Source organism: Apodemus sylvaticus, chromosome 5 (genome assembly GCF_947179515.1).
Source record: "Apodemus sylvaticus chromosome 5, mApoSyl1.1, whole genome shotgun sequence".
In the NCBI taxonomy this organism is placed as follows: Eukaryota; Metazoa; Chordata; class Mammalia; order Rodentia; family Muridae; genus Apodemus; species Apodemus sylvaticus.
Window position 1 is genome coordinate 152,774,871 of NC_067476.1, and position 25,746 is coordinate 152,800,616.

Consider the following 25,746-nt stretch of genomic DNA (forward strand, 5'->3'; position numbering starts at 1 on the left):
CGTGCTAGTCAACCACTTTACCAACTGGGCTAAATTCCCAGCCTGTTATAAAAGAAAGAAATGGGAGATGGAGGGAATTAAAATGAGGGCATGCATGAATATCGTCCCCCGAGCGAGCGCTGCTTCAGCACCTCAGGTCCCCACCAGAGCTGTCTGCCCTTTAACCACGGAGGAGCTGTCGCCTTTAAGAGGAACCAGCCCTTCACGGAGCACAGGTGAGCATCGTGGGGACAGCCCAGGCTGATTCAATTAGGACGGGGCTCTGAAGGGCTTCCCCTAGCACACCAGGACCAGAAGCCTGTGAGACCTTCAGCAGCTATTTCTGCCACTTTCTTCCTCCCCTTCCAGCCGTGAGGAGGCAACTGGGGGTTGCCATGGAAACAGGCTCATCCTCCCACGGGAGGCTTGCCAGCTCTGATTTCCTGTGAAGATAAGAAGGCAGCAGTGGGGGGTCACCCAAGCATGAAGATGGGTTTCCCTGGGGATACCCAGACTCCTGCCAATCACACTGTCTATCTGGGAATCCTGAGGGTACCTGGAGACCCAGGGCCAGGGAAGCCTCCAAGCCCCAGCCCTGCTCCAAGACATGAGCCCCCGGAACACGCAGGCTCAGGCCCTCCTCTGTATTTCCAGCTAAAGCTAAAAGGACCTCATCACAGATGTGTCTGCACCACGCTTGGGTGTTTCTGGCTGTCAGCTCTCCAGTGCCAAACAGAAGTGTCCCACTGCCACCCGTGAAGCCCTTGGAATGAAGAACAAACTGCCCACCCGACATCTGCTTCTAGGAGAGGTGTGTAGGCTGAGCTCTGCTGGCAAGAGCTGTGTGACCCCCAGGCAAGCTACTTTACCTCTCTGAGCTGGCTTCCTCACCTGGAAAGCTGACATAACACCCTATCTTCTCTAAGATGCTGCGAGGAACGAAAATATATGTCTGCTGTGCCTGTCTCAGCATTTCAAGGTACTCAGGATGCTGGGCGTGGTGGCACACACTTTAATCCCAGCACTGGAGGCAGAGGCAGGTGGCTCTCTGAGTTCAAGGCCGGCCTAGTCCACATAGTGAGTTCCAGGGCAGCCAGTGTCACGAGGGAGGCGTGCAAGCCACAGTTCCCTTGAAATCAATGTTTCCTCCTAAAATTGATGCAAAGGTGGGTTTTTATTACTGACTTGATGCTGCTCGGCTATGCCACCCAGAGTCAGGTGAGCAGCTAGCTGAGGACCCATCATTTCCCACACCAGTGCTTCCAAGAGTCAAACGGGGGCCCAGACTCCAGTGCCTTTGGGATCAGAGGAAACTGGGAGTGTCACTGGGCAAGTGGGTACTGGGTACCCCTGGCCAGAGCTGCTGTGGCCAGGGGTGGGACTATGGGCCTGGTGTGGCCCAGCATTCACATGAATTCTCCACAGATATGATATCAACTATGTTGTTGTTTAACTGGATATTTATGGGTAACCTTAGCTGTCCTGGAATTCGCTATGTAGACCAGGCTTGCCTAGAACTGAGAGATCCACCTGCTTCTGTCTCACGAATGCTGGGACTAAAGGCCTGTGCCACTACACCCCGCTCTACTGTGTTGGTTTTCCTTTAAAAAAAAAAAAAAGATTTGGTGGCACACACCTTGAATTCCAGCACTTGGGAAGCAGAGGCAGGCAGATTTCTGAGTTCGAGGCCAGCCTGGCCTACAGAGTGAGTTCCAGGACAGCCAGAGCTACACAGAGAAACCCTGTCTCGAAACGACCCTCCCCCAAATATTTGTTTATTTTATTTATATGAGTACACTGTAACTGTCTTCCAACCCACTAGAAGAGGAGGGCATTGGATCCAACTACAGATGGTTGTGAGCCACTGTGTTGTCATTGGGAATTGAACTCAGGACCTCTGGAAGTGCAGTCGGTGACCTTAACTGCTGAGCCATCGCTCCAGTCCCCTGTTGGTTTTTAACGTGCAGGCTGAACAAAGCCATCTTGCAGACTGGCGTACACCATAGCATTGTATTCTGGGTACAGGGGATAAGGCTCCCTACGCTGGCTCTCCAGACATTCTCACAGGGCCAGATCTTTCTGTCTTGCCCCTACTCCAGTCTTAGCACAAGGAAGACCTTGCTGCTACTGTGAATCACCAGAGGCCGGTGCATCTTTCTGGGCATCCACATGAAAAGGGGACATGTCTCTTTAAAGATCTGGGGATAAGACACACTGATGAATTCACACAGGTCCTCTAAGGACCCATTTCTGAAATGCTGGCCAAGGCCTGGACTACACCAGCTACCAAAGAAGGGGACAGTGGCTGCTGAGAGTCAGGGGCATGGTGATGTGGACCGTGGGTGCCACAGGACAGGAGGCACAGGTGAACCTAGAACACGGACAGCTTGATTTGGAAGCAAGTCTTCACAGCGAGATACAGAGCTTTTATTAGCTTTTCCTGCTCTCAGTGTCCTCCACGTCCCCTCCTCTGGACACAGCATTCTAGAGGAACAACAGGAAGTCAGGAGGTCCCAGGCGAGGGTAGTGTCTGCTCCACACAGGTCACAGCCTGGTTCGGTACCGGATGGGCACGTCTTCCTCTGGCTGCATCAGGCCAAAGCCATATCTGCTGAGGTCAAACTCAGGAACCTCTGTGTCCCCGCTGCCCAGCTCCAGGTCGAAATGAGTCAGCAGCAGGATTACAAATCTGCAGAGAGAGGGGGTGCTGCAGGCTGTGCTGCTCTGGACACGGCAGGCCCGGGTAAAGTGAGGCTAGCTCAGATCTCAGTGGCTGTATCCGTGGCAGCCATTTCTATGTCATTGTCCTTAAGAGTCAGAGTGTGCATCTCCAGCTCTCCCGCCTACAGTGTGATCTTCAGATGCTGGAGCAGCCAGAGGGAGGGAGGAAGGGCCCCAGCCATGCGTCTCTGACTACACACACACACACACACACACACACACACAATCCTGAGTCCCAGATGCATCATGGCGATCATGGTAACAAAGATTCTTCCTGTCTTTCCATAATCCTGCATCCCTTTCCCTAAGCTAAGGACTATGTATCCCTAGCAGGACCATGCTTACCGGGAGTGTCTGTAAGACTGAAACCTGCACCACTTCCTCAAGACTTCTTACTGTCACCCTGTGACAGAAATGTCACCAAGGGCCACCTTTGCCAGGCAGCACTCTCTACCACCACCTTCTGGAGACACATAAAGCTGTCATATCTAGGATGCTCTCAGTGTCTCAATGACACAATGACAGGTCTGCCCTGTGAGTCAATGGCTATCCTAATTGTCCTGGGCCTCACCACTGTCCCCCACCTCAATTCAGGGGCCCAAAGCCACACTGAGCACAGTAAGGACTTTCTCCTGTCATCTGAAGAGAAAAAGGCGAGGGGATGAGCCCGTCCAAGGGACGTAAGGGGAAGTGACCCTCCCCAGGGTCTGTTCCCACCTGAGGACTTGATTCTCCTGTGGGGTGGGTCAAAGGAGTAAAGCCAGGCCGTGTCTCTTCCAGCTCTGGAGGGACAGGGTTGTCTGAGATAGGAGTCTCACTGCCTGAGCACCCAGTGGTGAGAGCTATCGACGCTGCCATTGGCTGAGAGCTTCCTAGCAGGGAGACCACAGGGACTGAGGTAACAGCAGATTCATTCACTCATTTGTTGAGAGGCCATGAGCAAAATCCCACGCTAAACTAACGTAAAACCAAGCATCTGTTTTGTCTGTCCCTAACCGGATGGAAGCAAGAACTGAAACCGAAATTCTGTCATAGTTACTGATTGGAACGAGAGAATCTGTCCTGAAAGGGTCGATGTGTTGGGGTGCAAACATGAGCGAACCACACGTTGGCTCAGGTGCTGGTTCATCTCCAGCCACAGGGGTGAATGCAGAGCCTGCACTGGCGGGGCTCACACGCATGTGCCCCTCAACATCAACTGTGCCCTGTCCACCAGACCCTGTATTACTCACACTTAGTCGCTGAGCCAGCTCCCTGCCCTTGTGCCTTCCTTAAGCATGTGATGTAAATGCTCAGCCCAGGGAGTGGCACTATAAGGAGGTGTAGCCTTATTGGAGTGAGTGTGGCCTTGTTGGGGTGGGTGTGGCCTTGTTGGAATGGGTGTGGCCTTGTTGGAGTGGGTGTGTCACTGTAGGCATGGGCTTTAATACCTTAGCTCCAGCAGCCTTCAGATGAAGAAGATATAGAACTCTCAGCTCCTCCTGCACCATGCCTGCCTGGACACTGTCATGTTCCCACCTTGATGATAATGGACTGAACCTCTGAACCTGTAAGCCAGCCCCAATTAAATGTTGCCCTTATAAGACTTGCCTTGGTCATGGTGTCTGCTCACAGCAGAAAAACCCTGACTAGGACACTGCATGACCACCTTCCACTTGGTTCTAATCTCTGTGTGTCACTGATGACAATACTGAGATTCAGGCTCCCCTTGTCTGTATCCTATGATTTTTTTGAGGTGTTTTTTGTTGTTGTTGTTGTTGTTGTTTTGTTTTGTTTTTGTGATGCTGAGGATTGAATCTTGTGCCTTGTGTGCACTCAGCGAGCGCCTTACACTGAGGTCCAGCCTCAATCGGACATCTTGATATTCTTTGTTTTTTTGTTTTTTGTTTTTTTTTTTTTGGATTTGTTTTTTTCGAGACAGGGTTTCTCTGTGTAGTCCCAGCAGTCCTGGAACTCACTCTGTAGACCAGGCTGGCCTCGAACTCAGAAATCCGCCTGCCTCTACCTCCCAGATTGCTAGGATTACAGGCATGCGCTACCACCGCCCGGCGGACATCTTGATATTCTTAATTCTGAGATAAGAGCTCGCTAAGTGGCCAAAGCTGGCTTTGAACTCACCAACCTCCTGCCTCGACCTCCCCCCATAGCTGGTAGTATAGGCCTCTGCCCCCAAGTTTGATACCTTGCTGCTTCTGCTCTCTGCCTAATTATGCAAGATAAGATGGTTTTTAGGAAAGGCTGTTGAGGGTTAGGGCAGACCTGACTCCATAATGATTTCCACTTTGCTGTCAAGAAAAGTGAGGCCAAAGGGTAAGGTGACTTGCTGCTGTTCCTGGGCATGACGCCTGCCTGTCAACACCATGATGTAAACACTGCCTAACATTTCTCAAAGCCTGTGATGAGTCAGGCGGTGGGGTAGGCACTTAGGAAGACCCATTCTCATCCATTTTGGAGCTTTAATCAGTACCCAAATTTCGTAGCTGAGGAGGCAGGCTCAGAATGTTGTAGGAGCTAGCAGAGCAAGGGTCAGATGCTGCAGGCCCGGATCCAGGCCGTCTGTGATCCCGAGACTAAGACTCAGGGAGTCCCAGGAAGAGAATGGAGAAGCTACTCAACCCTCTCAGGAGTTACAAGAGCCAGCAAGGAGCACCCTAATGTTCAGGCAGCTCCTTCCACAAGGGGCTGAACCTGCGGGGGCAGCCGCAGCCAGCCAGCCATGGCCAGCTGAGCTCAACGGCTAGAGTTTGGTATTCCCATGGCACATTCAGAGGGAGAACTTGCTGCCAGATCTGATCATTAAGTGAGAAATCGGAAATGTGGCTGCTTCTTCTTCTTCTTCTTCTTCTTCTTCTTTTTTTTTTTTTTTTTTTTTTTTTGGTTTTTTGGATTTGGTTTTTTCGAGACAGGGTTTCTCTGTGTAGCCCTGGCTGTCCTGGAACTCACTCGGTAGACCAGGCTGGCCTCAAACTCAGAGATCCACCTGCCTCTGCCTCCCAGAGTGCTGGGATTGCAGGCGTGCGCCACCAGCGTCTGGCTTTTTTTTTTTTTTTTTTTTTTTTTTAACGAGGGCTCTTCTGAGTTTTAAAAACACAAATAAACGGATTTGTGGACAGGAGCTGACTCTCTGCCAGCTTGGAATCTAATCCCTAAACCATTAGCCTGAAGCCTTCAGTCAAAGAAACAGTAGAGGCATCAGGTGTCACCACACCTTGGCCACATCCTGGGCCCCATCCAAACCCTGCCCCAGCCATAACTCACTAATGGGCCCCTTCCCTCTTGGGCCATGCCCCTGCCTCCCCCATGCCCTGCCCTGCTGTTCCGGTCTCTCCCTGCCCCCATACTCTGCTTGGGCCCAGGCCCTGCTGCCTCCATGCCCCGCCTCCCCGTGCTCCACCTTCCCCCATGCCCCCCAGCCCCCATGTCTGCCTCTCTTGTGCCATGCTGCCCACATGCCACACTGCTCTGCTGCCCCCTCCATGCCCAGCTGCCTCTGGTCCCACCGCTTGCTCACTGTTTGATGCTGTTGATGGCATAACTCTTCCCCAGGCACTGGTTGTGCCCTGCGCCCCATGGCATATTGTAATTCTTCAGCCGTTTCCCATCTTTGTAAAAATCTTTCTTCTCTGATCCATCTGGGTTCAAGAATCGGTTGTATTTAAACACCTGAAACAAGAAGCTGTTGTGTAATGTCATCCCATGCAAGCCCGCACCAGGACAAAGGACTGGGGATCCGATGCCAGACTTATTACTACTGAGCACAGGAAAGTGACTGAACTGGCCGAGGCTTGGTTAAAGGACTGTGGAGGTGACAATTCCCAGGCCTCAGAGGGAGCAAAGAGCACACTGGGTTACCCCACACCCCACAGCTCCCGGGATAGCCAGCCCTGGGCCTGCTACTGACCTCGGGCTCTGTGTAGATTTCCGGGTCCTTCTGGGGACTCAGGAAGGGAAAGAGGAGAAGGCGGTCACCGCGTCGAAGGGAGAATTCCCTCCCGTCTGCCATAGGCAAGGCCAGGTCCGCCATGACCTCACGGGTGATGAAGGGCGCGGCTGTGAGCCGGAGCGCCTCGTTTAGCGCGCTGTCTGAAGGGCAAGGGCAGAGAGTGTCAGCAGGCTGCCAGCTTTCCTCGACGACACTTCCTGTTCTTGTTTGACAGAGCAGGGACCAGAGGGGGTGTACCTTGTACATAGTCACACAGCAAGGTGGGAAAAGCCAGATGACAAAGGGTACACACTGAGGTCTCCGAGAAGCCCTTGGTGGGTATGAGCTTGCTTTCATTGGCCAATCTGCCTGGGATTGATTTTGGGTGGGTTTAGAACCCAAACAGCCAATGAACACATTCCTGGGACTTCAGTGAGACGCCCAGCCTGGGGGGGGGGGGAAGTTCAGCCCCAAGAAAATGGGGCTGAAAGATGGAGAGAGGCTGAGCCCCGGTGACACTGTCCAAGCTCCTGGATCCTCCTGAGCCTGAAGCTAGAGTCCTCAGGACTTTCAGTTATACGACTTGGATTGAGTCTCTTTTCCACAGTCCCTACTCCAAGTTCTCTTTCCTTAACACCAAAAATCTTGTGTGACCAGGAGCTATGCGTAGCTGGTACTGGGCATGAGTCATGAGGACCCTTGGGGGGGCTCAGCGGGGCCCATGCTGACCACGTTAGCAGGTTTGGCCATCCTACCTAGCACAGGCATGCTGTCTAGAACCTTCTGTGGGAGCATGGACATCTGAGAAACAGGCTGCTCTGCTTGCCAGACTGTGCGTTTCAGCTCCGCGTGGACAGCAGTGAGTGCTTCCGGATTCTTGAGGAGGAAGAGAAGGAGCCAGAAGGCCGCAGGTCCCATATTCCCCTGCAACAACGAGATGTCTGTTACTCCACCAAGAGGACCGAGTGGGCTTCTCTGAGAATGGGCATAGGCTAAGGCCTGGGCAGCACAGCGTGCTTGGCTCCCAGGTTGGCCAAGCACCCGGGGAATCTCAGCCCCCTGCCCATGGCCAAAAGCTGCTTGGAGCTTTGGTTGAGCCTGGCACCTACTTGAAGGCCTCTCGTGGTATCCTGACCCTGAGTGAAGGCCCTGGTCTGAGGTCATCCGGGTAGCCACCATAACTCATCGGAGCAGGTGGATAAGAGGAATAAGACCACAAGGCAAGAACACTGAGAGTGTCTGGGGTGACCTTTGGGGCCACATGCCTTTTCATATGCCTCTAAAGTTTCCACGGAAGAGGTGGAGTTCATCTCCCTGCCCTTGAGCGCAGACTCAGCCATGGACTTGCTTTAACCAGCAAATAGCCTGAAGTAGAATTATTAATGAATGGTAGATCTAAACCTTGGCCTTCAGAGACCTTGTGTGTGTCCCCCACCTTTGACTGGGTCTCTGGGTCCGGGACGAGAGACACACAGGGTAGAGTCGAATTGCTCCAGCTGGGCCTGGCTTGACCAGCCAGATCCACAGACCTGTGAGCCCAAAGAATGTCTATCAACACAGGCTGCCGGGTTTAACTGGCTGATAACAATAGCTATTCATAGTTTGGTAAACAGAATTTCCTTACATGCTTCTTGCATTATACTGGAGTCTCTTAAACAACAAGTGAACGAGCAGTTTATAGGCTGTTAGTTTTTGAGCAAAAAAAAAAAAAAAAATATATATATATATATATATATATATATATATATATATATGAAACTTCCCAAAAGATAAGCTAGGAAAATCAATGGCACGGTGTATTCCAAGACCAGGTCAGGCCTGGCTAAGCATAGTCCCAGCTCTTGCAGACGCGTCAGATCCCAAGCCGCCTCACCCTGCAGGGAGGCTTGGTCTATCCTAAAACAGCCATAGTGACAGACTCAAACCTTGCCATAAGCATCTTTCCCGATAGGTCTTCACAGACATAACTGCACCAGGGAGAGGACTTGAATTACAGCCCCCATACAGCACCCCAAAATCAGACACAAATTGTGTCTGTCAACAGAAACCAGCGAGGAGGTGAAGGCCTAGCAGTGAGACTGGACATGGGAAGCTGTGGAAAAAAAAAAACACCCCAGTCTGTTCCTTCGGGTCTGAAAGACACATGGGAGCGGGCGGGCTGCAGGATGTGGCGTGGGGTTTGTTGGCTGCCACCATGTGTGTGTTTGAAGAGTGGTCATAGAAGGGGATGAGATTACCTCGAGGAGACCGGAATTGGTCCTGAGGCGGCTGGGGGCTGGGAAGCTGAGGTGGCAGATTGACTGTGTGTGTGTGTGTGTGTGTGTGTGTGTGTGTGTGGTGGGGGTGGGGCAGAAGCCACAGGCCACCTCTGTGGCTGTTGCTCAGGTGCTGCCCACCTTGTTTTGTGAGACAGTGAGGAGCGTCTCTCACTGGCCTGTCACGTGGCAGGCAGGCGAGGCTGATGGCCAGCGAGCCCCAGGGACCTGGCTGTCTCGTCACCCCGATGCTGCCATCACAAATGTGTGTCTTCGCACCTGGTTGTGCTCCCTCTCTGTAACACGGGCTTTAGGGTTCTTACTTAGGCCCTCATGATGGGCAAGCACTTGACAAACGGTGTCACCCCCAAGCACTTCCCCAGCCACCTGCCCTCTTCGCACATACCTTTTAACTTGCTTGAGTTTCTTTTATTCTTTTGTCTTTTTGTTTTGTTTTGTTTTGGATTCGGTTTTTTTGAGACAGGGTTTCTCTGTATAATCCTGGCTGTCCTGGAGCTCACTCTGTAGACCAGGCTGGCCTCGAACTCAGAAATCCACCTGCCTCTGCCTCCCAGAGTGCTGGGATTACAGGAGTGCGCCACCACCGCCCGGCTCTTTTGTCTTGTTTAATTTCTTTCTTTTTTATTTATTTTTTTATTTTCTGAGTTTATGAATTGCGTGTTTCCCCCCTTCTCTTTCCTCCCTGAAAACCTTCCCATACACCCCTTTCTCTCTCTCCAATCCATGGCTTTTCCCCTCCCATTTTCTTTTGTTTTTTTAAAACAAGTTCTATGTAGCCCTGGCTGACTTAGAACTTGATATGTAGACCAGGCTGGCCCAGAACCCACACAGATTCACCTGTCTCTACCCCCAAAGTGTGAGCATTAAAGGTGTGTTCCCCACTGGGTCCCACAGGTCTGGCTCTGATCTACATCCTGACCCTGGGCTCTAGAACATCTGCATCTCATGTGACCAAACCCCAACCTTCTGTCCTGATTTCCCCTCACAACATCTTCTCCAGCCATTAACAACAGCCCTTTCGCCTGCCCAGGCTCAGACTGGAAGCTGATGGATCCTGGTTCCCAGAGTGGCACATAAGTACCATGAGAGACTCTCCCCTGCCCTCCACCGCACCTGCTCTGACCTACAGACTGCAATTCCCCTGCCTCCTTCCCCTGTGAAACACAACAGGCCACACCATGGCGCTGCACAGTCTTAAAGGGCGCCCGCCTCACTTTGATTGAAACCCCTCACGTGCCCACAAGGTCCTGACGGCTTCTATGACACACACCCTCTCTCTGTGCATCACCGCCAGGCCTATTCATGGCCTTTGCCCCCACTCTCCCCACCCAGAACTCTCATTCCAGAGACCCCCATGGCGCTCACCCTTCACTCCAAGTTTCTGCTCCAAAGTCACTGCCCAATTCTCTCTAGTCACTTCACAAACTCACTGTGCATTGACTGTGCTCTATAGACAATAACTTAGATCTGCCCACCCCACCCCCCACCCCCGGCCATTGCTCTGTACCCAATTTCTAGAGTAAGGTCATGCACACGTGGGACCTAAGCGCAGTCTATTGCCAAATGTTTCATTTGATTAGGATTTGGAGACAAGGTCTAATGTATTCCAGGCTAGCCTCAAACTCACCAGGAAGGAGCAGGCAACCTTGAACTTTTGATCCTCCTGCCTCTGCCTCCCAAGTTCTGGGAGGGCAGGCGTGTGCTATAGGCCTGATTCTACAGATCGCTGTTGAGCTGTTGAAACACCAGGCGAACCCTTGTTACCTGCTGGGTGTGGGTCCAAAGCTCCTTTCACTGCTCCACCATGCCCTGAGGAAGGAACTGCATACCTATTGTATAGGTGGGTAAACTGAGGTAGAGCAGTGTGTGGTGACTGACTTGCTAGAAAGTGACAGTCACTTCGTGCCCAGACAGACAGGCCTACAGCTTGTGTCCAGAGCTGCTAGACCATACGGCCTCCTGCCCTGCTCATGACCCAGGCTCCTCCAGATCCCTCTGCTGGGAAGACCTGTTCTCACTTAGCCCTGCCCAAAGCCATTCCCAGGATCCGCTTCTCAACTGCCAGTCCACCTTCTCACTCTGCGTACAGAGGTCATTGGTACAAGGGGCTCTGAGGACACTTTGGAGCGCCCTGTCCTCTTAGCCCATAAATATGTTATCAGGAATGCATAGGGCCAACTGCTGATTAAGACCTGCCCAGCCCCTGCCAGCCTTGGCCTGCAGGACAGTTAATAGCTCGGAGGACAACTAAAAATAAGTTGCCAGTCGATGGAGAGGAATCACCCTGGGACGCCAGGCTGCGCGACAGTCATTGCCAAGTGGGGCCAAAAGAAAGCGAGGGGCTGGGCAGGCCGAGAGCAGTGACCAGGCCTCAGAGTCACAGTGTCCGAGCAGCTGCTCTTTTCCACAGGTCAACACCAGTTCTGTGACCCAAGTCGCTGGCGGCCATCTTAGTTCCCCATATCTGATTCTCCAATCTCAGTGGCCACCACAGCCTCCTCACTGGTGACTTGTTTCGATGCAGAAGGGAACCTTAAGATCTCAGAAACTGCAGGGCGGTGGTGGTGCACACCTGTAATCCCAACACTCTGGGAGGCAGAGGCAGGCGGATTTCCGAGTTCAAGGCCAGCCTGGTCTACAGAGTGAGTTCCAGGACAGCCAGGACTACACAGAGAAACCCTGTCTCGAAAAAACCAAATCCAAAAACCAACAAAAACAACAACAACAACAAATCTCAAAAACTAATGGAAACTAATGCTGGAGAGATGGCGCAGAGGTTGAGAACACTCGCAGCTCCTTCAGAGTCCTGGGTTCAATTCCCAACACCAACAACTCACAATCATATGTTAGTACCAGTTCCAGGCAATCTGGTGTCCTCTACTGGCCTCCTGGGCACCAGGTGCTACACACACACACACACACACACACACACACACACACACACACACTTTCATAATAAACAGTTTCTAAAAATAATAATAATAATCTCAGAACTCTCCCAGCCCCACCCCCAGGAGTCATTACTAGGTCAGCTCACACCCTCAACTCTGTGGTGGCCACAGCCCTTGGCAGGCTCCAACCCCAAGACCTTTGCTCTTGCTGCCCCCCCTGCTGAGAATATTGCCAAATTCCCAGATCTCGGAGGCTAGCTTTCTCAGCACAGAGACAGCACAAACAACTCTTCCAGAGAGGCCTCTCCGAGCCTCTAGCTGTGACTCCCAGGAGGGCTCCTATCCCAGCCCCGCTTCCCACCCCAGCCACTGAGCCTGTTTCCTGGACCTCAGCTTCCTGCCCTAGCCTGTCTACCTCAGGTACTTGAAGGGGCTTTTCAGTAGTTCTCAGAATCACGGGTCTACACTCTACAAAAATAAAAATGCCAAAGTCGTGGAAAACAGAAGAACAGAACAAACACCGGATGAATGGTGAGCGTCCATCCCGCAATGGCTGGGCACCACGTGGGTGCTGCTGACGCAGAGGCCCGGGCAGGGTGAGCCTTAAGTGGCTACAGTGGTTCTTCTCAGTTGTCAGCTTGAGTTCTAGAATCACCTGAAAGACTAGCCTCTCCGCATGCCTGTGAGGATAACCGTGCCTTAGCCAAGGTGGGAACAACATTCCAGTGGCTCCACTCCCAGGCTGGGTCCTGCACGGTGTCAGCGGACAGAGGAGTATTGACTGCATTCACTGTGACTAGCCGTCTAGAGCCCACACCACCGCGACTGTCCCACAGCGATGGACTGTAACCTTGAACTGAGACGCATCCATCCTTCCCGAAGCTGCTTTGGTTGGACTATTTCATCCCCAAAACAGGGAAGGAACCTGGACAGAGGCACAGCTGGAATGACTATGAGACACAGGTTAGACCATGATCATGAGTCTGGCTAAACCTCCTTGTAGTTTGGTAACAGGCTGTAGGAGGAAGATCTCACTCCCTGGAGACATTGTAACATAAGTTGGGTTATTTGCAACTTGGCCACAAAGTGGGACCAAATCACAGCAGGAAGGAGGGAAAGAAAGGAACTGAGGTGTGAGAGGGTGGAGAACCAAGACAGCACGCACAAGAGTCTATTCAGCTACGTAAAAAGTTTACAGGCTAGAGGCAAGGCCCAGGTTCTCATCCACGCCAGCACCATATAAACCAAGCATGCTATCACATATCTGTAACCCGGCATTCAACAGACGGAGGAAGGAGGATCACGTGTTCAAGATTATCCTTGGCTACATGGCACATTTGAGGCTAGCCTGGGCTACATGAGTCTCATTTTTCCTATCATTTGGACCCCCCCCTCCCATTTACAAAGTGGCCGGACCAGAGAAACAGTGCAGGGTGGGTGTGACCAGCAGGCTGTGTGCTAACATCCTCATCTCTTCACATCAGCACACACACACACACACACACACAGACACACACACACAGACAAATTCCACACCTACACAGCCATGCTTACCTGTGTGGCCCAGAGCTGCAACACCAGTGCCCGGGCCTGCATCTCCTCTGACACCTCCATCTCCTCGAGATGTCGCAGATAACTCTCCAGCCAGCTGCTCCGGTCAGCCCTGGAGGCCAGTCTGGCTGGGGACAGCAGCTTCCACAGGCGGTTTTTCACACTGCACGCATGGTCTTTATCCCCTGCAGGGACAGAGCACAGAAGAGGAAGGTTATAGCCACCTCTAGGCCCTGGCTACCCAGCCTTAGCCTTTCACAAGTATTCTGGGTATCACTGATGGGAAAGCCTGGGGTGAAGCCTTCTAAGAGTTGCCTAGGCCGCAAGTCTCTTAGCAGAAAGGCATGAGGGCCTGCTCCTGCAAGAGAGAACTTCTCCATAGCAGGAACCCAATAGAAGTTTGATGAGTGTGCGAGGTTTTATGGAGCCTTTTAGGAGAACCACACTCTCCTCCTGGGACCTAGACCAAAGCAAGGCCAGACGAAAGGCAACGGGGCTCAGCATCTCAGAAAGAGCTGCATTGGTAGGGACACAGATCTGGGTCTCCACTCAAACTCCTCTAGAGCAGACAGGTAAGGTCAGCAGAGGAAGATTCCCACAGAGGAGGCTATATAGGCCTCAAGAGAGGGGAGACCTCCAGGCCGCTCCAAACCACCCTCAGACATGGAGGAACAATTGGCTCCACGCAGGCACACGTGTTTTCTAAGGAAACTAATAAAAGGTGTGGTGGTGCACACCTTTAATCCCAACACTTGGGAAGCAAAGGCAGGCAGATCTCTGTGAATTTCAAGGCCAGCCTGGTCTACAGAGACAGAACAGCCAGAGCTGCATAGAGAAACCCTGTTTGAAAAACCAAATGGGGAAAGAAAAAAAAAAACCAATAATCCAGGTGCTTCTGTATTTATCTATCTATCCGTCCATCTGTCTGTCCGTTCATCCGTCCATCTGTCTATAGTTCCCAGTGCTGGGGATAGAAATTGAGCCTTCCATATACCAAGTTACACTCTAGCCTTCTGTGTTTGTAACTTTGACAGTGGAGCCTGCACAGGCCACAAAAGTCTCTCCAGGGTAAGCTTTGCCTCAAGAACACCAGCCTAGACCTGAGCAGGGGTCGGAGAGGTCCTTTGCCTATGGGACAAAGCCAGGCACTGAGGCCGTATGCAGAACAACACTGCTTGCAGTGGTCTGCAAACGCTGCCAACTGACTTAAAACAGAGAGCCCAGGGCTGGCACTACAGGTGAACCATCACACACCTCTTACGTGGGCGCTGGGATCAGGTGGACTCAGGTCCTCGTGGGTGTGTGGCCAGTGCTCTGCCGACTGAACCATCTCCCAGCCTGGACTTACTATTTCTGAAGTTGGATGGCAACATTTTCAGACAATGGGCTCAACCTCTTGATACCATTTTGGGTCATGTGGCATTGACCATGACCAGATTTGAAATATCAAGCCCATGGGCTCATCTGAAACTCAGCTTTCCTGGGTCTCCCTCCTACTGTGTTGGGTTCTTGAGAGCTCCCAGTGTCCTGGGAGCCCAGGCCCCAGTCAGGCTGACCATGAGGTCCCCATGTGAGACCACCATCTGGAGTTGTAAAACAAATCACCAAGGGGCACAGGAGGTGACAGCATCACCCCCAGCAATGGTTCAGATGTCCCCACTGTCCCCTGACCAGAGAAGCAAAGGGCTCAACACATCCACAGAAATATCTGGCTGTCCCTGAGGTCCAACCTTACAATTGCAATCTCTCATTGTGTAGTCATTGTGGCTGCATGTATGCATCATGTGTTGTGTACTGTGTGTACATGGACACATGTGTATGTTAGAGCACTCACCTCTATATGCATTTGTGCCTATATGCATGTGTACATGTATACATGTGCATGTGTGCCTGTGTGCATGAATGCATGTGTACATGAATGCATGTGTGCATGTATACATGTGAATATGTGCCTGTGTGCATGTATGCATGTATACACTTGCATGTATACATATACACCTGTATGCATGTGTGCCTGTATGCATTTGTGCCTATATGCATGTGTACATGTATACATGTGCAAGTATGCATGCATGCCTATATGTATGTATACATGTGCATGCATGCACATGTGCATTATGCGTATGTGCATGTGCACATTTGTGCATGTGTTCTACTCTATTGCAGTGGTTCTCAACCTCCCTAAGCTGCGACCCTTTAGTACAGTTCTTCATGCTGTGACCCCCAACCATAAAATTGCTTGGTCGCTACTTCATAGCTGTAAATTTGCTACTGTTATGACTAGTCATGTAAGCATGTGTGTTTTCTGATGTCTTAGGTCACCCCGGTGAAAGGGCCATTGGACTCGCACTCACAGGGTAAGAACCTCTGTTCTGTTGCTTCCTACCTCATTTTTGGAGTCAGGGTCTCTCACTGAACGTACAGCTCGCCCTTTTAGCCACATTGACCCGCAGTGAACCCCAAACGTCCCACCCCACCCCCCAGCGCTGGGGTTATTGGCACCGTATTCAACTCTCGCCTAGGGGATGGGGATCCAGATCAGTCCCTCATGCCCTGACATGGAGCACTTTACCCACTGAGCCTTTTTTCCAGCTCTGGATTTTTTTTTTTTTTAACAGAGCTGAGGACTGAACCCAGGGAGGGCCTTGCGCTTGCTAGGCAAGCGCTCTACCACTGAGCTAAATCCCCAACCCCAGCTCTGGATTTTTTGTAACAGCTAAAATGCACCTCAGGGCAGTCTGACCCGACTCTGTGTCCAGAGGACAGAGGAAGTGACCCAGACACAGAAGGCGTGTTGTGTGGTCTGACTGAGGCCTGGCCATCTCTGGCCCTCAGTCACTTCCTCCTCCACAGAGTGAGGCCTTCACCCTGTCACTCAGGTGTCTTCCTGGATGCCCCTCTGAGCTCAGAGATAGTCTGTGGAGATGAGCTATGAATGCTCGGTGTGTTACCTCGGGGCCATTAGAATCTTGATCACACTGTGACTCTTCCTGTGACTGTCTCCTGTTGGGTGGGTAAACTGAGGGTACACAGCTGTAATCCCAACACTCTGGAGGCACAGATAAGAGGACCACCAGTTTGAGGCCAGCCTGGGCTACATAGTGAGTTCCAAACTGTCCTGGCATATATAGCAAGATTATCTCTCAACCTCCTCTGCTCACACCCAAAGTATTCAAATAAAACACAAACCCTCAGAGGGCTTGGGGGGGTCAACTTCCTTTTCATGCGGATATTTTTGGCAACATGAATACATTTTTATATTTGAAATATACTTGAAAAGATGGAGAATTTCGCATATACACAGGGAACACTAAGAGAAAGAAACCCAGGTGTGGGTGCACACCTGTGATCCCAGCAATACTAGAAGCAGGAGGACGGGAAGTTTACAACTATCCTTGGCTACCTAGTGAGTCTGAGGCCAACTCGGGCTACAAGAGATCCTGAGTACACAACACACACACACACCTAGAATACATATATACATATACACATATATGAACATGCATGCATATACACATACATACATACATACATATGATGAAGGAGAGGAAGAGAACAGGAGGTTTGGGGGCTGCTCTTATATGATGCTCTCACACACTGTGTTAACTATTTAATCAGTTCCTACTCTGGTGCAGGTCAGTTCTAGCTCTGTGGTCACCGCTGTGGCCAGGGCACGAGTATCCTTATCTGCCACTACATGTGAGTATTTCTGTGGGATCATCTCCTGGAAGAATAACCATGGGAGAAAACTATGTACATTTGATATTTGGTAGGGTTTTGCTAGTTGGCCTTCCAGGCATACGGCAACCACCAGGTCCACCTGAGAGCAACTGTCCAACACTGCCACCTGCTGGTCACACTGGGAAACAGCCTGTCATGGATGCCTCCTCTGCGTCCCATGGAAGGAGTGTGAAGAAACTTTCTGGAGGAGCTGGTGCTGGGATGGGACATATGTTTAGCATACTGGGTTTTGCAATCAGACAAAGTGTGCATGTTGCCTACTCTGTCACCTACTGGCTGCTCCTGTCCCAGGTGATTTCACCCGTGTGAGCCCCAGACCCCCGGGATTGCATTACACAGTGAACAATCTCTGTAAAGACGATTGTCTGCACAGCTCCCAGACAGGGCCTGCAGAGGCTGGAGAAGCCAAACAATAGCTCAACATGCTAGGCATGGAGGTGAACAGGATGCCGGATGCCCGTTTCTGCTGTCCGGGGTGATGGCTGCATCTGACGATGATGTGATAAGAGGAAGCTACAGCCTCTGCCCAGCAGGCTGGCAAACCAACGGGAAGACAGGCGACAGCCCCAGGGTGCGGCAGATCTTTGGATAGGTGTGTGAACTGCTCAATGGCCGTGAACACTTGTAATCTTAGCTCTTGGGAGACTGAGATAGGAGGACCCCAAATTTAAGGACCAGCCTGGTCTACAGAGAGACCCTGTTTCAAAAAAGCAAAATGAAGTAGAAAACATACTTAAAAAATACTAGGGTGTCTTTCAGACGTGTTCACACTCAGCCTGGTTGACACTCGGAACAAGGTCAAATCCTTAGCAAGCAATGATGCTATCTATGGCCTTGGTTGAGCCTAAAGGCCACCTTCTAAGGTGATGTCCTCCTTCCCATTTGACACAGTGAGACCACAGAGATCCGGGGAGGTGGAGCCCAGAATCTGTCATGTCCCCTCCCTCTGTTACACCGTGCCACCAGAGCAGGAGACAGAGGAGGGACTGGCTACACCAACCCCAGCAAAATCTGTGTGACAAGTTCCACAGACTGGGGCAAAAACTTCAAAAGGAGGCCTGTTGGAACTGGTTTGGAACTGTTGCCCAGAGCAAAATATTGAGCCATAGTTCTCATGGCAATTTATCTGTTTTCTTTTATTCCTTTTCTTATTTACGACATGTTCCTGATAGCCTGGGCCAAGATCTTAAGTGAGAATAATGGGTAAGAAACCATCCCTTGTGATGGGGTCACTAACATGACCTTATCCGGGGAAACTAATGCTTTACTTTATAAATCATTTACGAAATTATATAATAATACTATGATAAATAAAAACTTTCCCAACAATAAAATTTCATATGGCTACACATGTGTCATCTGAGGTGGGCTTTGGTATATACTAAAGAAAACCTTCAATAGAAAGAATTAAAATAGTTTAAATTTATGCATTGAAGATTTATAAAATATCAAACATTAGACGTTAAATAATAATTGACCGTAAAGATTTATTAACCTACTCTTAAAAATATTCTATTAGCATTAGATGACTGCCCCACTAAATACATCCTTTTAGAGTTGTAACACTTGGATGATTTCTATTAATCATGATGTTACCTGTTCTGTTTGTAATTCACTAAATACATCCTTTCAGAGTTATAATGTTTGCTTAATTTTGTGCTTTACTGTACCAAATGAGAATCATATTTGTGATTGCTTCAGTAAACACATTTTCTAAGAGTTATAATATTTGTTTTTTTAATGTATAAAACCCTTCCTTAGAGCTACAAAATATACTCAGATTCAAACTGCCTATGAGTTTGTTTCTGTTTGTCACTGCCAAATCCTTACCCACCTAGCCTTCGAAGACCCTCATTCTAGGGGCCCCCAAACCCGAGTGGGGTGGTCCATGACAGTGGCTGGCTAGCCCAAAGCCTCAAGCAGAGCAGAGATTCCAGGACACACACCCCTTCCGGCCTCCTCAGGGTCCCTGTCAAATGTGCACTTGGCTCAGTCTCCTCAAGAGCTCGGAATCCAAACAGACGGCAATGGTCTGGATGTGAAATGTGTCCCCAACGGGCTCACACACTGAAGGTGTGGCTCCCAGCAGGAGGCATTATGGGGAGACAGCTGGATTGTGAGGAAACTAGCCACACAGATGGGTTAAGGGCAGATGAGTGTACAGCTGGGCTCTGTGTGTGTGTGTGTGTGTGTGTGTGTGTGCAGCAGATCGTGGGTATGTGCCTTTGAAGGGTGTATCCTATCCCCCAGACCCTTCTTCTAGCTTTCTCCACTTCCCGGCTGCCACGAGGTAGGCAGTGCCCTCTGCTGAGTGCTCCTACTGAGTGCTCCCACCCCCATCATGTTCAGATACAGCACAGGCCCACCGCAATGGGGCCAGATGGTTAGGGATCGAAACCTCTGAAACCAGGAGCCAAAACACATCCTTCCATCTTTAGTATTTTCCTTAGATTTTTTTTTTAAGATTTATTTATTATGTATAAGTACACTGTAGCTGTCTTCAAACACTCCAGAAGAGAGTGTCAGATCTCGTTACGGATGGTTGTGAGCCACCATGTGGTTGCTGGGATTTGAACTCAGGACCTTTGGAAGAGCAGTCAGTGCTCTTAACCGCTGAGCCATCTCTCCAGCCCCCTTCCTTGGATATTTTATCATTTGTGTTTCACTGCTTCTTTTACATTAATTAATTAATTAATTAGTTAATTCTTGGTTGTTTGAGACAGAGTCTCACTATGTAGCCTTGACTGCCCTAGAATTTGCTATGTAGACCAGGCTGGCTTCAAACTCACAGAGATCTACCTGTCTCTGCTTTCCAAGTGATGGGACTAAAGGTGACCACGCCTGGCTGTTGTTGCTTCTCAGGAGAAAGACCATCCAGTCTCCTCTGCACAGGTGCATTATGCCACTGTCAGGCATAACATTCTTGAGCACTGTGTGAAGATTCAAATGCTCATTTCTGTCCCTTTTATAACTGGTTATAATCCTTATTCAGAGAATCTCCTACCTCAATCTTGTGTAAACACCAGCTCTCCAATTGTTCCGGATATGTCAATAAAGAGAGCTTAATAGCCAATGACTGAGCAGGGGAGAGAACAGGGCGGGACTTCCTGCCAACCAGGGAAGGGGATGCAGCCCAGGAAAGAGATAGAAAGTATCTTGGGGATTATGGCAGGGAGGTATCCAGATTAGCATAAAATATTAAAACAGGTAGTAGCAACTCAGTTATTGTGCCTTTAAACTTGTTAAATAAATATAATTATCCAATCTCAATGATTTGGGAGCTAGCCGGGTACAAGGAAAAATGTAACACACTTATTAAATGTCGCTAACAAAAACCCATTTCTGCTGTGCCGTCATGGTGCTTACCCACGGACAAGGAGCCTCGAGCCAGTTTGGGGAGCAGCAGATCCAGCTGGCGGAAGGTGTGGAAAACATCAGCTGAGTGGGCGCGGTCTTGGGCCTGGCTCTCATGGGTGCGTGGTGAGGCCTCCACTCCGTACAGGGTCAGGTAGCCGGCGCTGTGGTGACAGCAACAAGACAGGTCCTGTCAGTCTTCAGTCCCTACCCTGCCTCAGGTTCCCCTTTAGTTCCTACCCTGCCTATTTCCCTCAGGGATGGAGTGTGACCTGAAAATATAAGATGAGATAAACCCTTTGTTTCCCAAATTGTTTTTAGCCAGTGTTTTATCACAGCAACAGAACGGAGCAGAATGCCACCCCACCTTCCTAAGCTCCCCCGGGTTTCAGGTCTTCCAGGAAAGGGTTTTCCAAGTATGGAGGGAGAAACAGGAAGGAGGGAGGTGAGACTGAGAGAAATATGTGTAGCCCCCACCCTGAGCCTCACCAACACTGCGTGCAGCAGTTGGCCCCGCAATGAATGTTGGGCCAATGGTGGTGGGTAGGTAAGCCAGAGGAGCAATCGTGCGTGGCTGAGTGGATAGTTAGATGGGTGGATGCAGAGATGTGGATGGGTAGGTGGATGTCGAGTCGGAAGGTGGATAGATTGATGTCTGGATGAATGGACAAGAGTAGATGGATGTGGGTGGTGTGTGGGGGTGGTAGGGTGACTGGAAAGATGGATATGTAAATAAAACACACTCCTGAGGACTCTGGTGACAGGCCATCACAAGTCTGTCTACCAAGAGCCACCCAGGCCACCAGCACAACCCACCTGCACCCCACTCCCCTCTCCAGCCCAGCCCCAGTGTCTGCCCCTGGAAACAAACCTCAAGGTAGGAGACTCACACCTGCTCTCTCCTCTGGGCTAACAAGAAGCCCACTTCCCCTAGGAAGACTTAGGGCTCAGAGGCCAAGCCCAGCCTTCCCCATACCACATCCTCAGCCTGAACAGTTCCCTTCTTTCCCTCCCCTAACTCTGGGCAGTTGTGGGGACCATAGCCCAGGAATGTTGAGACAACGACCCTACCAGCGTACATGGATCAAGATGGCCACTAGGTGGCGCTCAATACCATAAACTAAAATGGACAGCCAGGGCTACCCAGAGAAACCCTGGCTGGAAAAAACAAAACAAAACAAAACAAAAACAAAGATACACAGTCTCCAGACCCTCCCTCACCTGACAAAAGCCTTCCCTAGGTCCTGCCAACTGTGTATTCCTGCCCTTTCCCTGGTCCAGGCTATCATTACTACCCACAGGTGTCCTAGTAGGTCCCCTTGCCTGGATCTCACCTACAGATGTCCTCGACATAGAAACATAAATTACATTGCATCGGGGCCCCTTTATAAGTCCCTAAAGGCCCACCCCCAGCCAGCCCAGCCGACAGTCCCAAGCCTTCCTCCGGGCTGTGAGGCGGCTTCTGCGGACACCTCCACTTGCTCTCTCTGCCATGTCCCTGCTTTGCTCCGCGACCCTGACCCCTTCACCCAGCTTCTTCCCATGCCAAGGCCTTGCATGTGCTGTGTCCCCACCAAAGTCTTGGCACAGCAGCCGCCCCGCAGCCCTGCAGTTAGACCTCAGCATTGAGGCTGAAAGCCCCCAGATGTCCCATCTCTGGATCTCCGCCTTCTCAGGCATCAGGAACTCATCTGCTGTGTCCCCTGCTGTTTCCAGTGGGGAGGGGGGGACCATTGAGGAGTTGCACTTTGCTGCACTGTTTTCACTACAGTTATGAGGTCTGACCTCAGGTCAAGCTCCCTGGTTAGTCTCCCAAGCATCACTGCCAGCCTATGAGGGCCAGAGTCTATGCTACAGCACAGATGCTGTGTCGCCCAACTAGGGGATTATACTGGCTGGTGTTGTGTCAACTTGACACAGCTGGAGTTATCACAAAGGAAGGAGCCTCGAGGAAGTGCCTCCATGAGATCCAACTGCAAGGCATTTTCTCAATGAGTGTTCAAGGGGGGAGGGTCCCTTGTGGGTGGTGCCATCCCTGGGCTGGTGGTCCTGGGTTCTATAAGAGAGCAGGCTGAACAAGCCAGGGGAAGCAAGCCAGTAAGCAGCACCCTCCATGGCCTCTGCATCAGCTCCTGCTTCCTGACCTGTTTGAGTTCCAGTCCTGACTTCCTTTAGTGATGAACAGCAGTGTGGAAGTGTAAGCTGAATAAACCCTTTCCTCCCCAACTTGCTTCTTGGTCATGATGTTTTGTGCAGGAATAGAAACCATGACTAAGACAGGGACTCCCGCTCCGGAGGACGCTTGTATACTCGGTGCCCTTTTACAACTAACAGCTGGTTGTGTGAGGTGAAATCGTGGTTCCACCTGAACCATCTCCTTCCTGTATTCTGCTTTGAGAATCTCCCACAGTGTCCCCACCCATAGGGGACCCTCAGCTCCCTCAGTCATGACAAGGTGGCAGACTAACCTGAGTAGAGCCTTGTAGGAGAACTCAAGGAGACCTGTCTCCCGCCAGTCACTGCCTGCTTCTGTGGAGTCACCCAGAAGGACGGTGCGGAGGTTGGTGTACATGGCTTCCGTGAGCACTTGCAGGTCTCTGTGCATGAGTGTCCTGAGACCAGCAAAAGAAGATAGGTATTTGCCACTTAATATACATAAAAAAGATCACATGTGTGTCAAAGGAATAACAGTCACCATGGAAACAAGTTTTTTGGTTTTGTTTTTTGTTCTTGTGTGTGTGTGTGTGTGTGTGTGTGTGTGTTTTAAATGTGAAAAAAAACCTGTATATTTAAAATTATCCATCTGGACTCAGTTTAGATGATCCCAATCTTGCTGGCAGCATCTAGAGCATCATAATCAGGAGCCAAGCGAACATGGGCCTTCTACTCTCTGTCAGGCCTTATCAGGGTGTTGACTTTGGTCACATCAATGTCATAGAGCTTCTTCATGGCCTGTTTGATATGGTGATTGTTGGCCTTGACATCCGCATGAACACAAGGGAGACAGTTTTATAGTGGAAAAACTCAGGCACAAAGAGTACAGCATCGGGACAGAGAAACGTAAGCAGGGAAGGGCACAGCGGAAGTTCACACACCGGCTGGCCTCACCCCACATTATGAGGTCCTGGACAGGACAGTCTGTCCTTGCCTGGAGCACAAAGTCAAGGAACACAGAGGCTTCTAGACAAGTGTGAAGCCAGCGCCTCCTGTATAAAATTCAGCGGAAAGGTTGGTAATATAATTCCAGATGGACAGGCATGGGGCGAAGCCCCGGCTACTGACCCAGCCTCCCCATGTGGCCCTGAGACGCAGCCTGGGGGTTCAGGGGGCCGGGGTGAGAGGCGTCCTGGACCGCCTTCGTGCTGACCAAAGCCTGAAGTGTTGCTGGGAGGCAAGGGTCAGAGGGGGCCTGGCGACATCGAAGCCACCAACAGCAGTGAGAGCCAAGGGTCAGAGGGGGCCTGTCGACATCGAAGCCACCAATAGCAGTGAGAGCCAAGGGTCAGAGGGGGCCTGTCGACATCGAAGCCACCAACAGCAGTGAGCTACTGGAGAGTCAGGGGACAGTGCCCCTCCTGGGAACCTGGTGTGGCAACGTGAACCAGCAGGTGTGGACCAGGCGGTCATTGTTACATTGGTTTCTTAACTGTCTCTCCTGGACAGTGGCCTCAGGGCTGGGCTGGAGAGTTTTACAGCAACTTGACGCGGGCTAAGTCATCAGAGAGGAGGGAACCATGACTAAGAAAATGTCCCCATAAGATCCGGCTGTATAAAAGCCCATAGGGCCTCTCTCTCTCTTTCTCTCTTTCTCTCTCTCTCTCTTTCTCTCTCTCTTGTTTGTTTGTTTTTCGAGACAGGGTTTCTCTATGTAGCCCTGGCTATGCGGGAACTCACTATGTAGACCAGACTGGCCTCGAACTCAGAAATCCACCTGCCTCTGCCTCCTAAGTGCTGGGTTTAAAGCATGCGCCACCACTGCCTGGCTGGGCATTTTTCTTAATTAGTGATTGGTGGGGGGACCGCCCCTTGTGGGTGGAGCCATCCCTGGGCTGGTGGTCCCGGGTTCTATGAAAAAGCAGATTGAGCAAGCTATGGGGAGGGAACGAGTTAACAGCATCCCTCTGGGGCCGCTGCATCAGCTCCTGCCTCCAGGGTTCTGCCCTGCTGGGGTCACGCCCTGATTTCCTTCAGAGATGAACAGCAATATGAAAGTGTACGGCTAAATGAACCCTTCCCTTCGCAACTCGGCTTTTGGTCATGGTATTTCATCACAGCAATAAGACAGGGGCCAAGGACAACAGGATGTTGGGTTGAATCCCCTACCCGGGCCCGCCCACGGGTCCATCTCGGCACTCACGGCTTCATCCTGGCCTTCTCCTCGCTGGGGTTGAAATTTGGAAGCTGCAGATCAAAAATCCTCTCCATGAGGAAGATGGCGTAGGGGTGGAAGTCCAGCCGTGTACGCAGCTCCCACACCACCGCGTCGTAAGAGTGTGGGTCCAGGAGGACAGTGACGTACCTGCCCCCCACCAGCACCTGTTGGAGGAGCGGGTGTGGTCAGCCCTCTGCATCCAGGCATCGGTCGGTAAGCACGGGCACCACCAGCACTGGCCAGCAGCAGTCGGGCTCGCCCCTCCCGGCCTCTGAGCCAGGGGCTGCCACTCACCCATCTGCTGCTGCAAAACTTAGGCTGGGACAAGACAACGCGCCCCAAATCTCCATGCTGAAACATATCAGAGCCAAGACTGGCCAAAACCTCCTCAAGAGACTGAGGCAGAGGATCCTGGGTTTGAAGGCTGACTGAATTAGAGCGCGTTCAAGGCCAATCCAGGTAATGTTAGTAAGATCCTGTCTCCAGTTAAGAAGGGAGAAGGGGGCTGGGGTACGAAAGTGAAAAATGATGTGGTCTTTGCCTGGCATGCATGATGTCCTGGGTTCGATCCCCAGTACCACAACAAGGAAAAGGATGAGTGGATAAATGGACATTGCTGGGTAAAGGCCAGCAGACTGTAGGTGAGAGTGCGTCTGGAGGGGATGAAGGATGGGTGAGCAGGTGGACAGGTAAATGCCAGCGCTGACTGCGAGTGAGGTGGCTGCGTGGATAAAGATGGAGGAAGGAGATATAAACCAAAGGAAAGATGGCGGGGTAGTTAGATGGAAAATAGGCAGGCAAGAGGAAGGAAGGAAGGAAGGAAGGAAAGGAAAGGAAAGGAAAGGAAAGGAAAGGAAAGGAAAGAAAAGGAAAGGAAAGGAAAGGAAAGGAAAGGAAGGTGTTAGGTGGCAAGTGTCAGGTGGGGAACAGAAGACATAT

The 25,746-nt window shown here is 51.1% G+C and overlaps 1 protein-coding gene across 2 annotated transcripts in view; it reads right to left on the minus strand.

Annotated features, from left to right (window-relative positions):
* Positions 1-2,384: 2,384 nt before the first annotated feature.
* The window catches only part of Ptgis (prostaglandin I2 synthase), a 51,223-nt gene continuing 27,861 nt past the window's right edge, over positions 2,385-25,746 (minus strand). For both annotated transcript variants that reach the window (XM_052184343.1, XM_052184342.1), the window contains 8 exons: positions 24,793-24,971; positions 22,904-23,047; positions 20,448-20,599; positions 13,344-13,525; positions 7,378-7,546; positions 6,602-6,783; positions 6,212-6,363; positions 2,385-2,668 (listed from right to left, as the gene is read on the minus strand). In XM_052184343.1, coding sequence (XP_052040303.1) covers positions 2,524-2,668; positions 6,212-6,363; positions 6,602-6,783; positions 7,378-7,546; positions 13,344-13,525; positions 20,448-20,599; positions 22,904-23,047; positions 24,793-24,971 — 1,305 coding nt within the window. In that variant the 3' untranslated portion in view covers positions 2,385-2,523. The remainder of the gene's footprint in view (positions 2,669-6,211; positions 6,364-6,601; positions 6,784-7,377; positions 7,547-13,343; positions 13,526-20,447; positions 20,600-22,903; positions 23,048-24,792; positions 24,972-25,746) is intronic.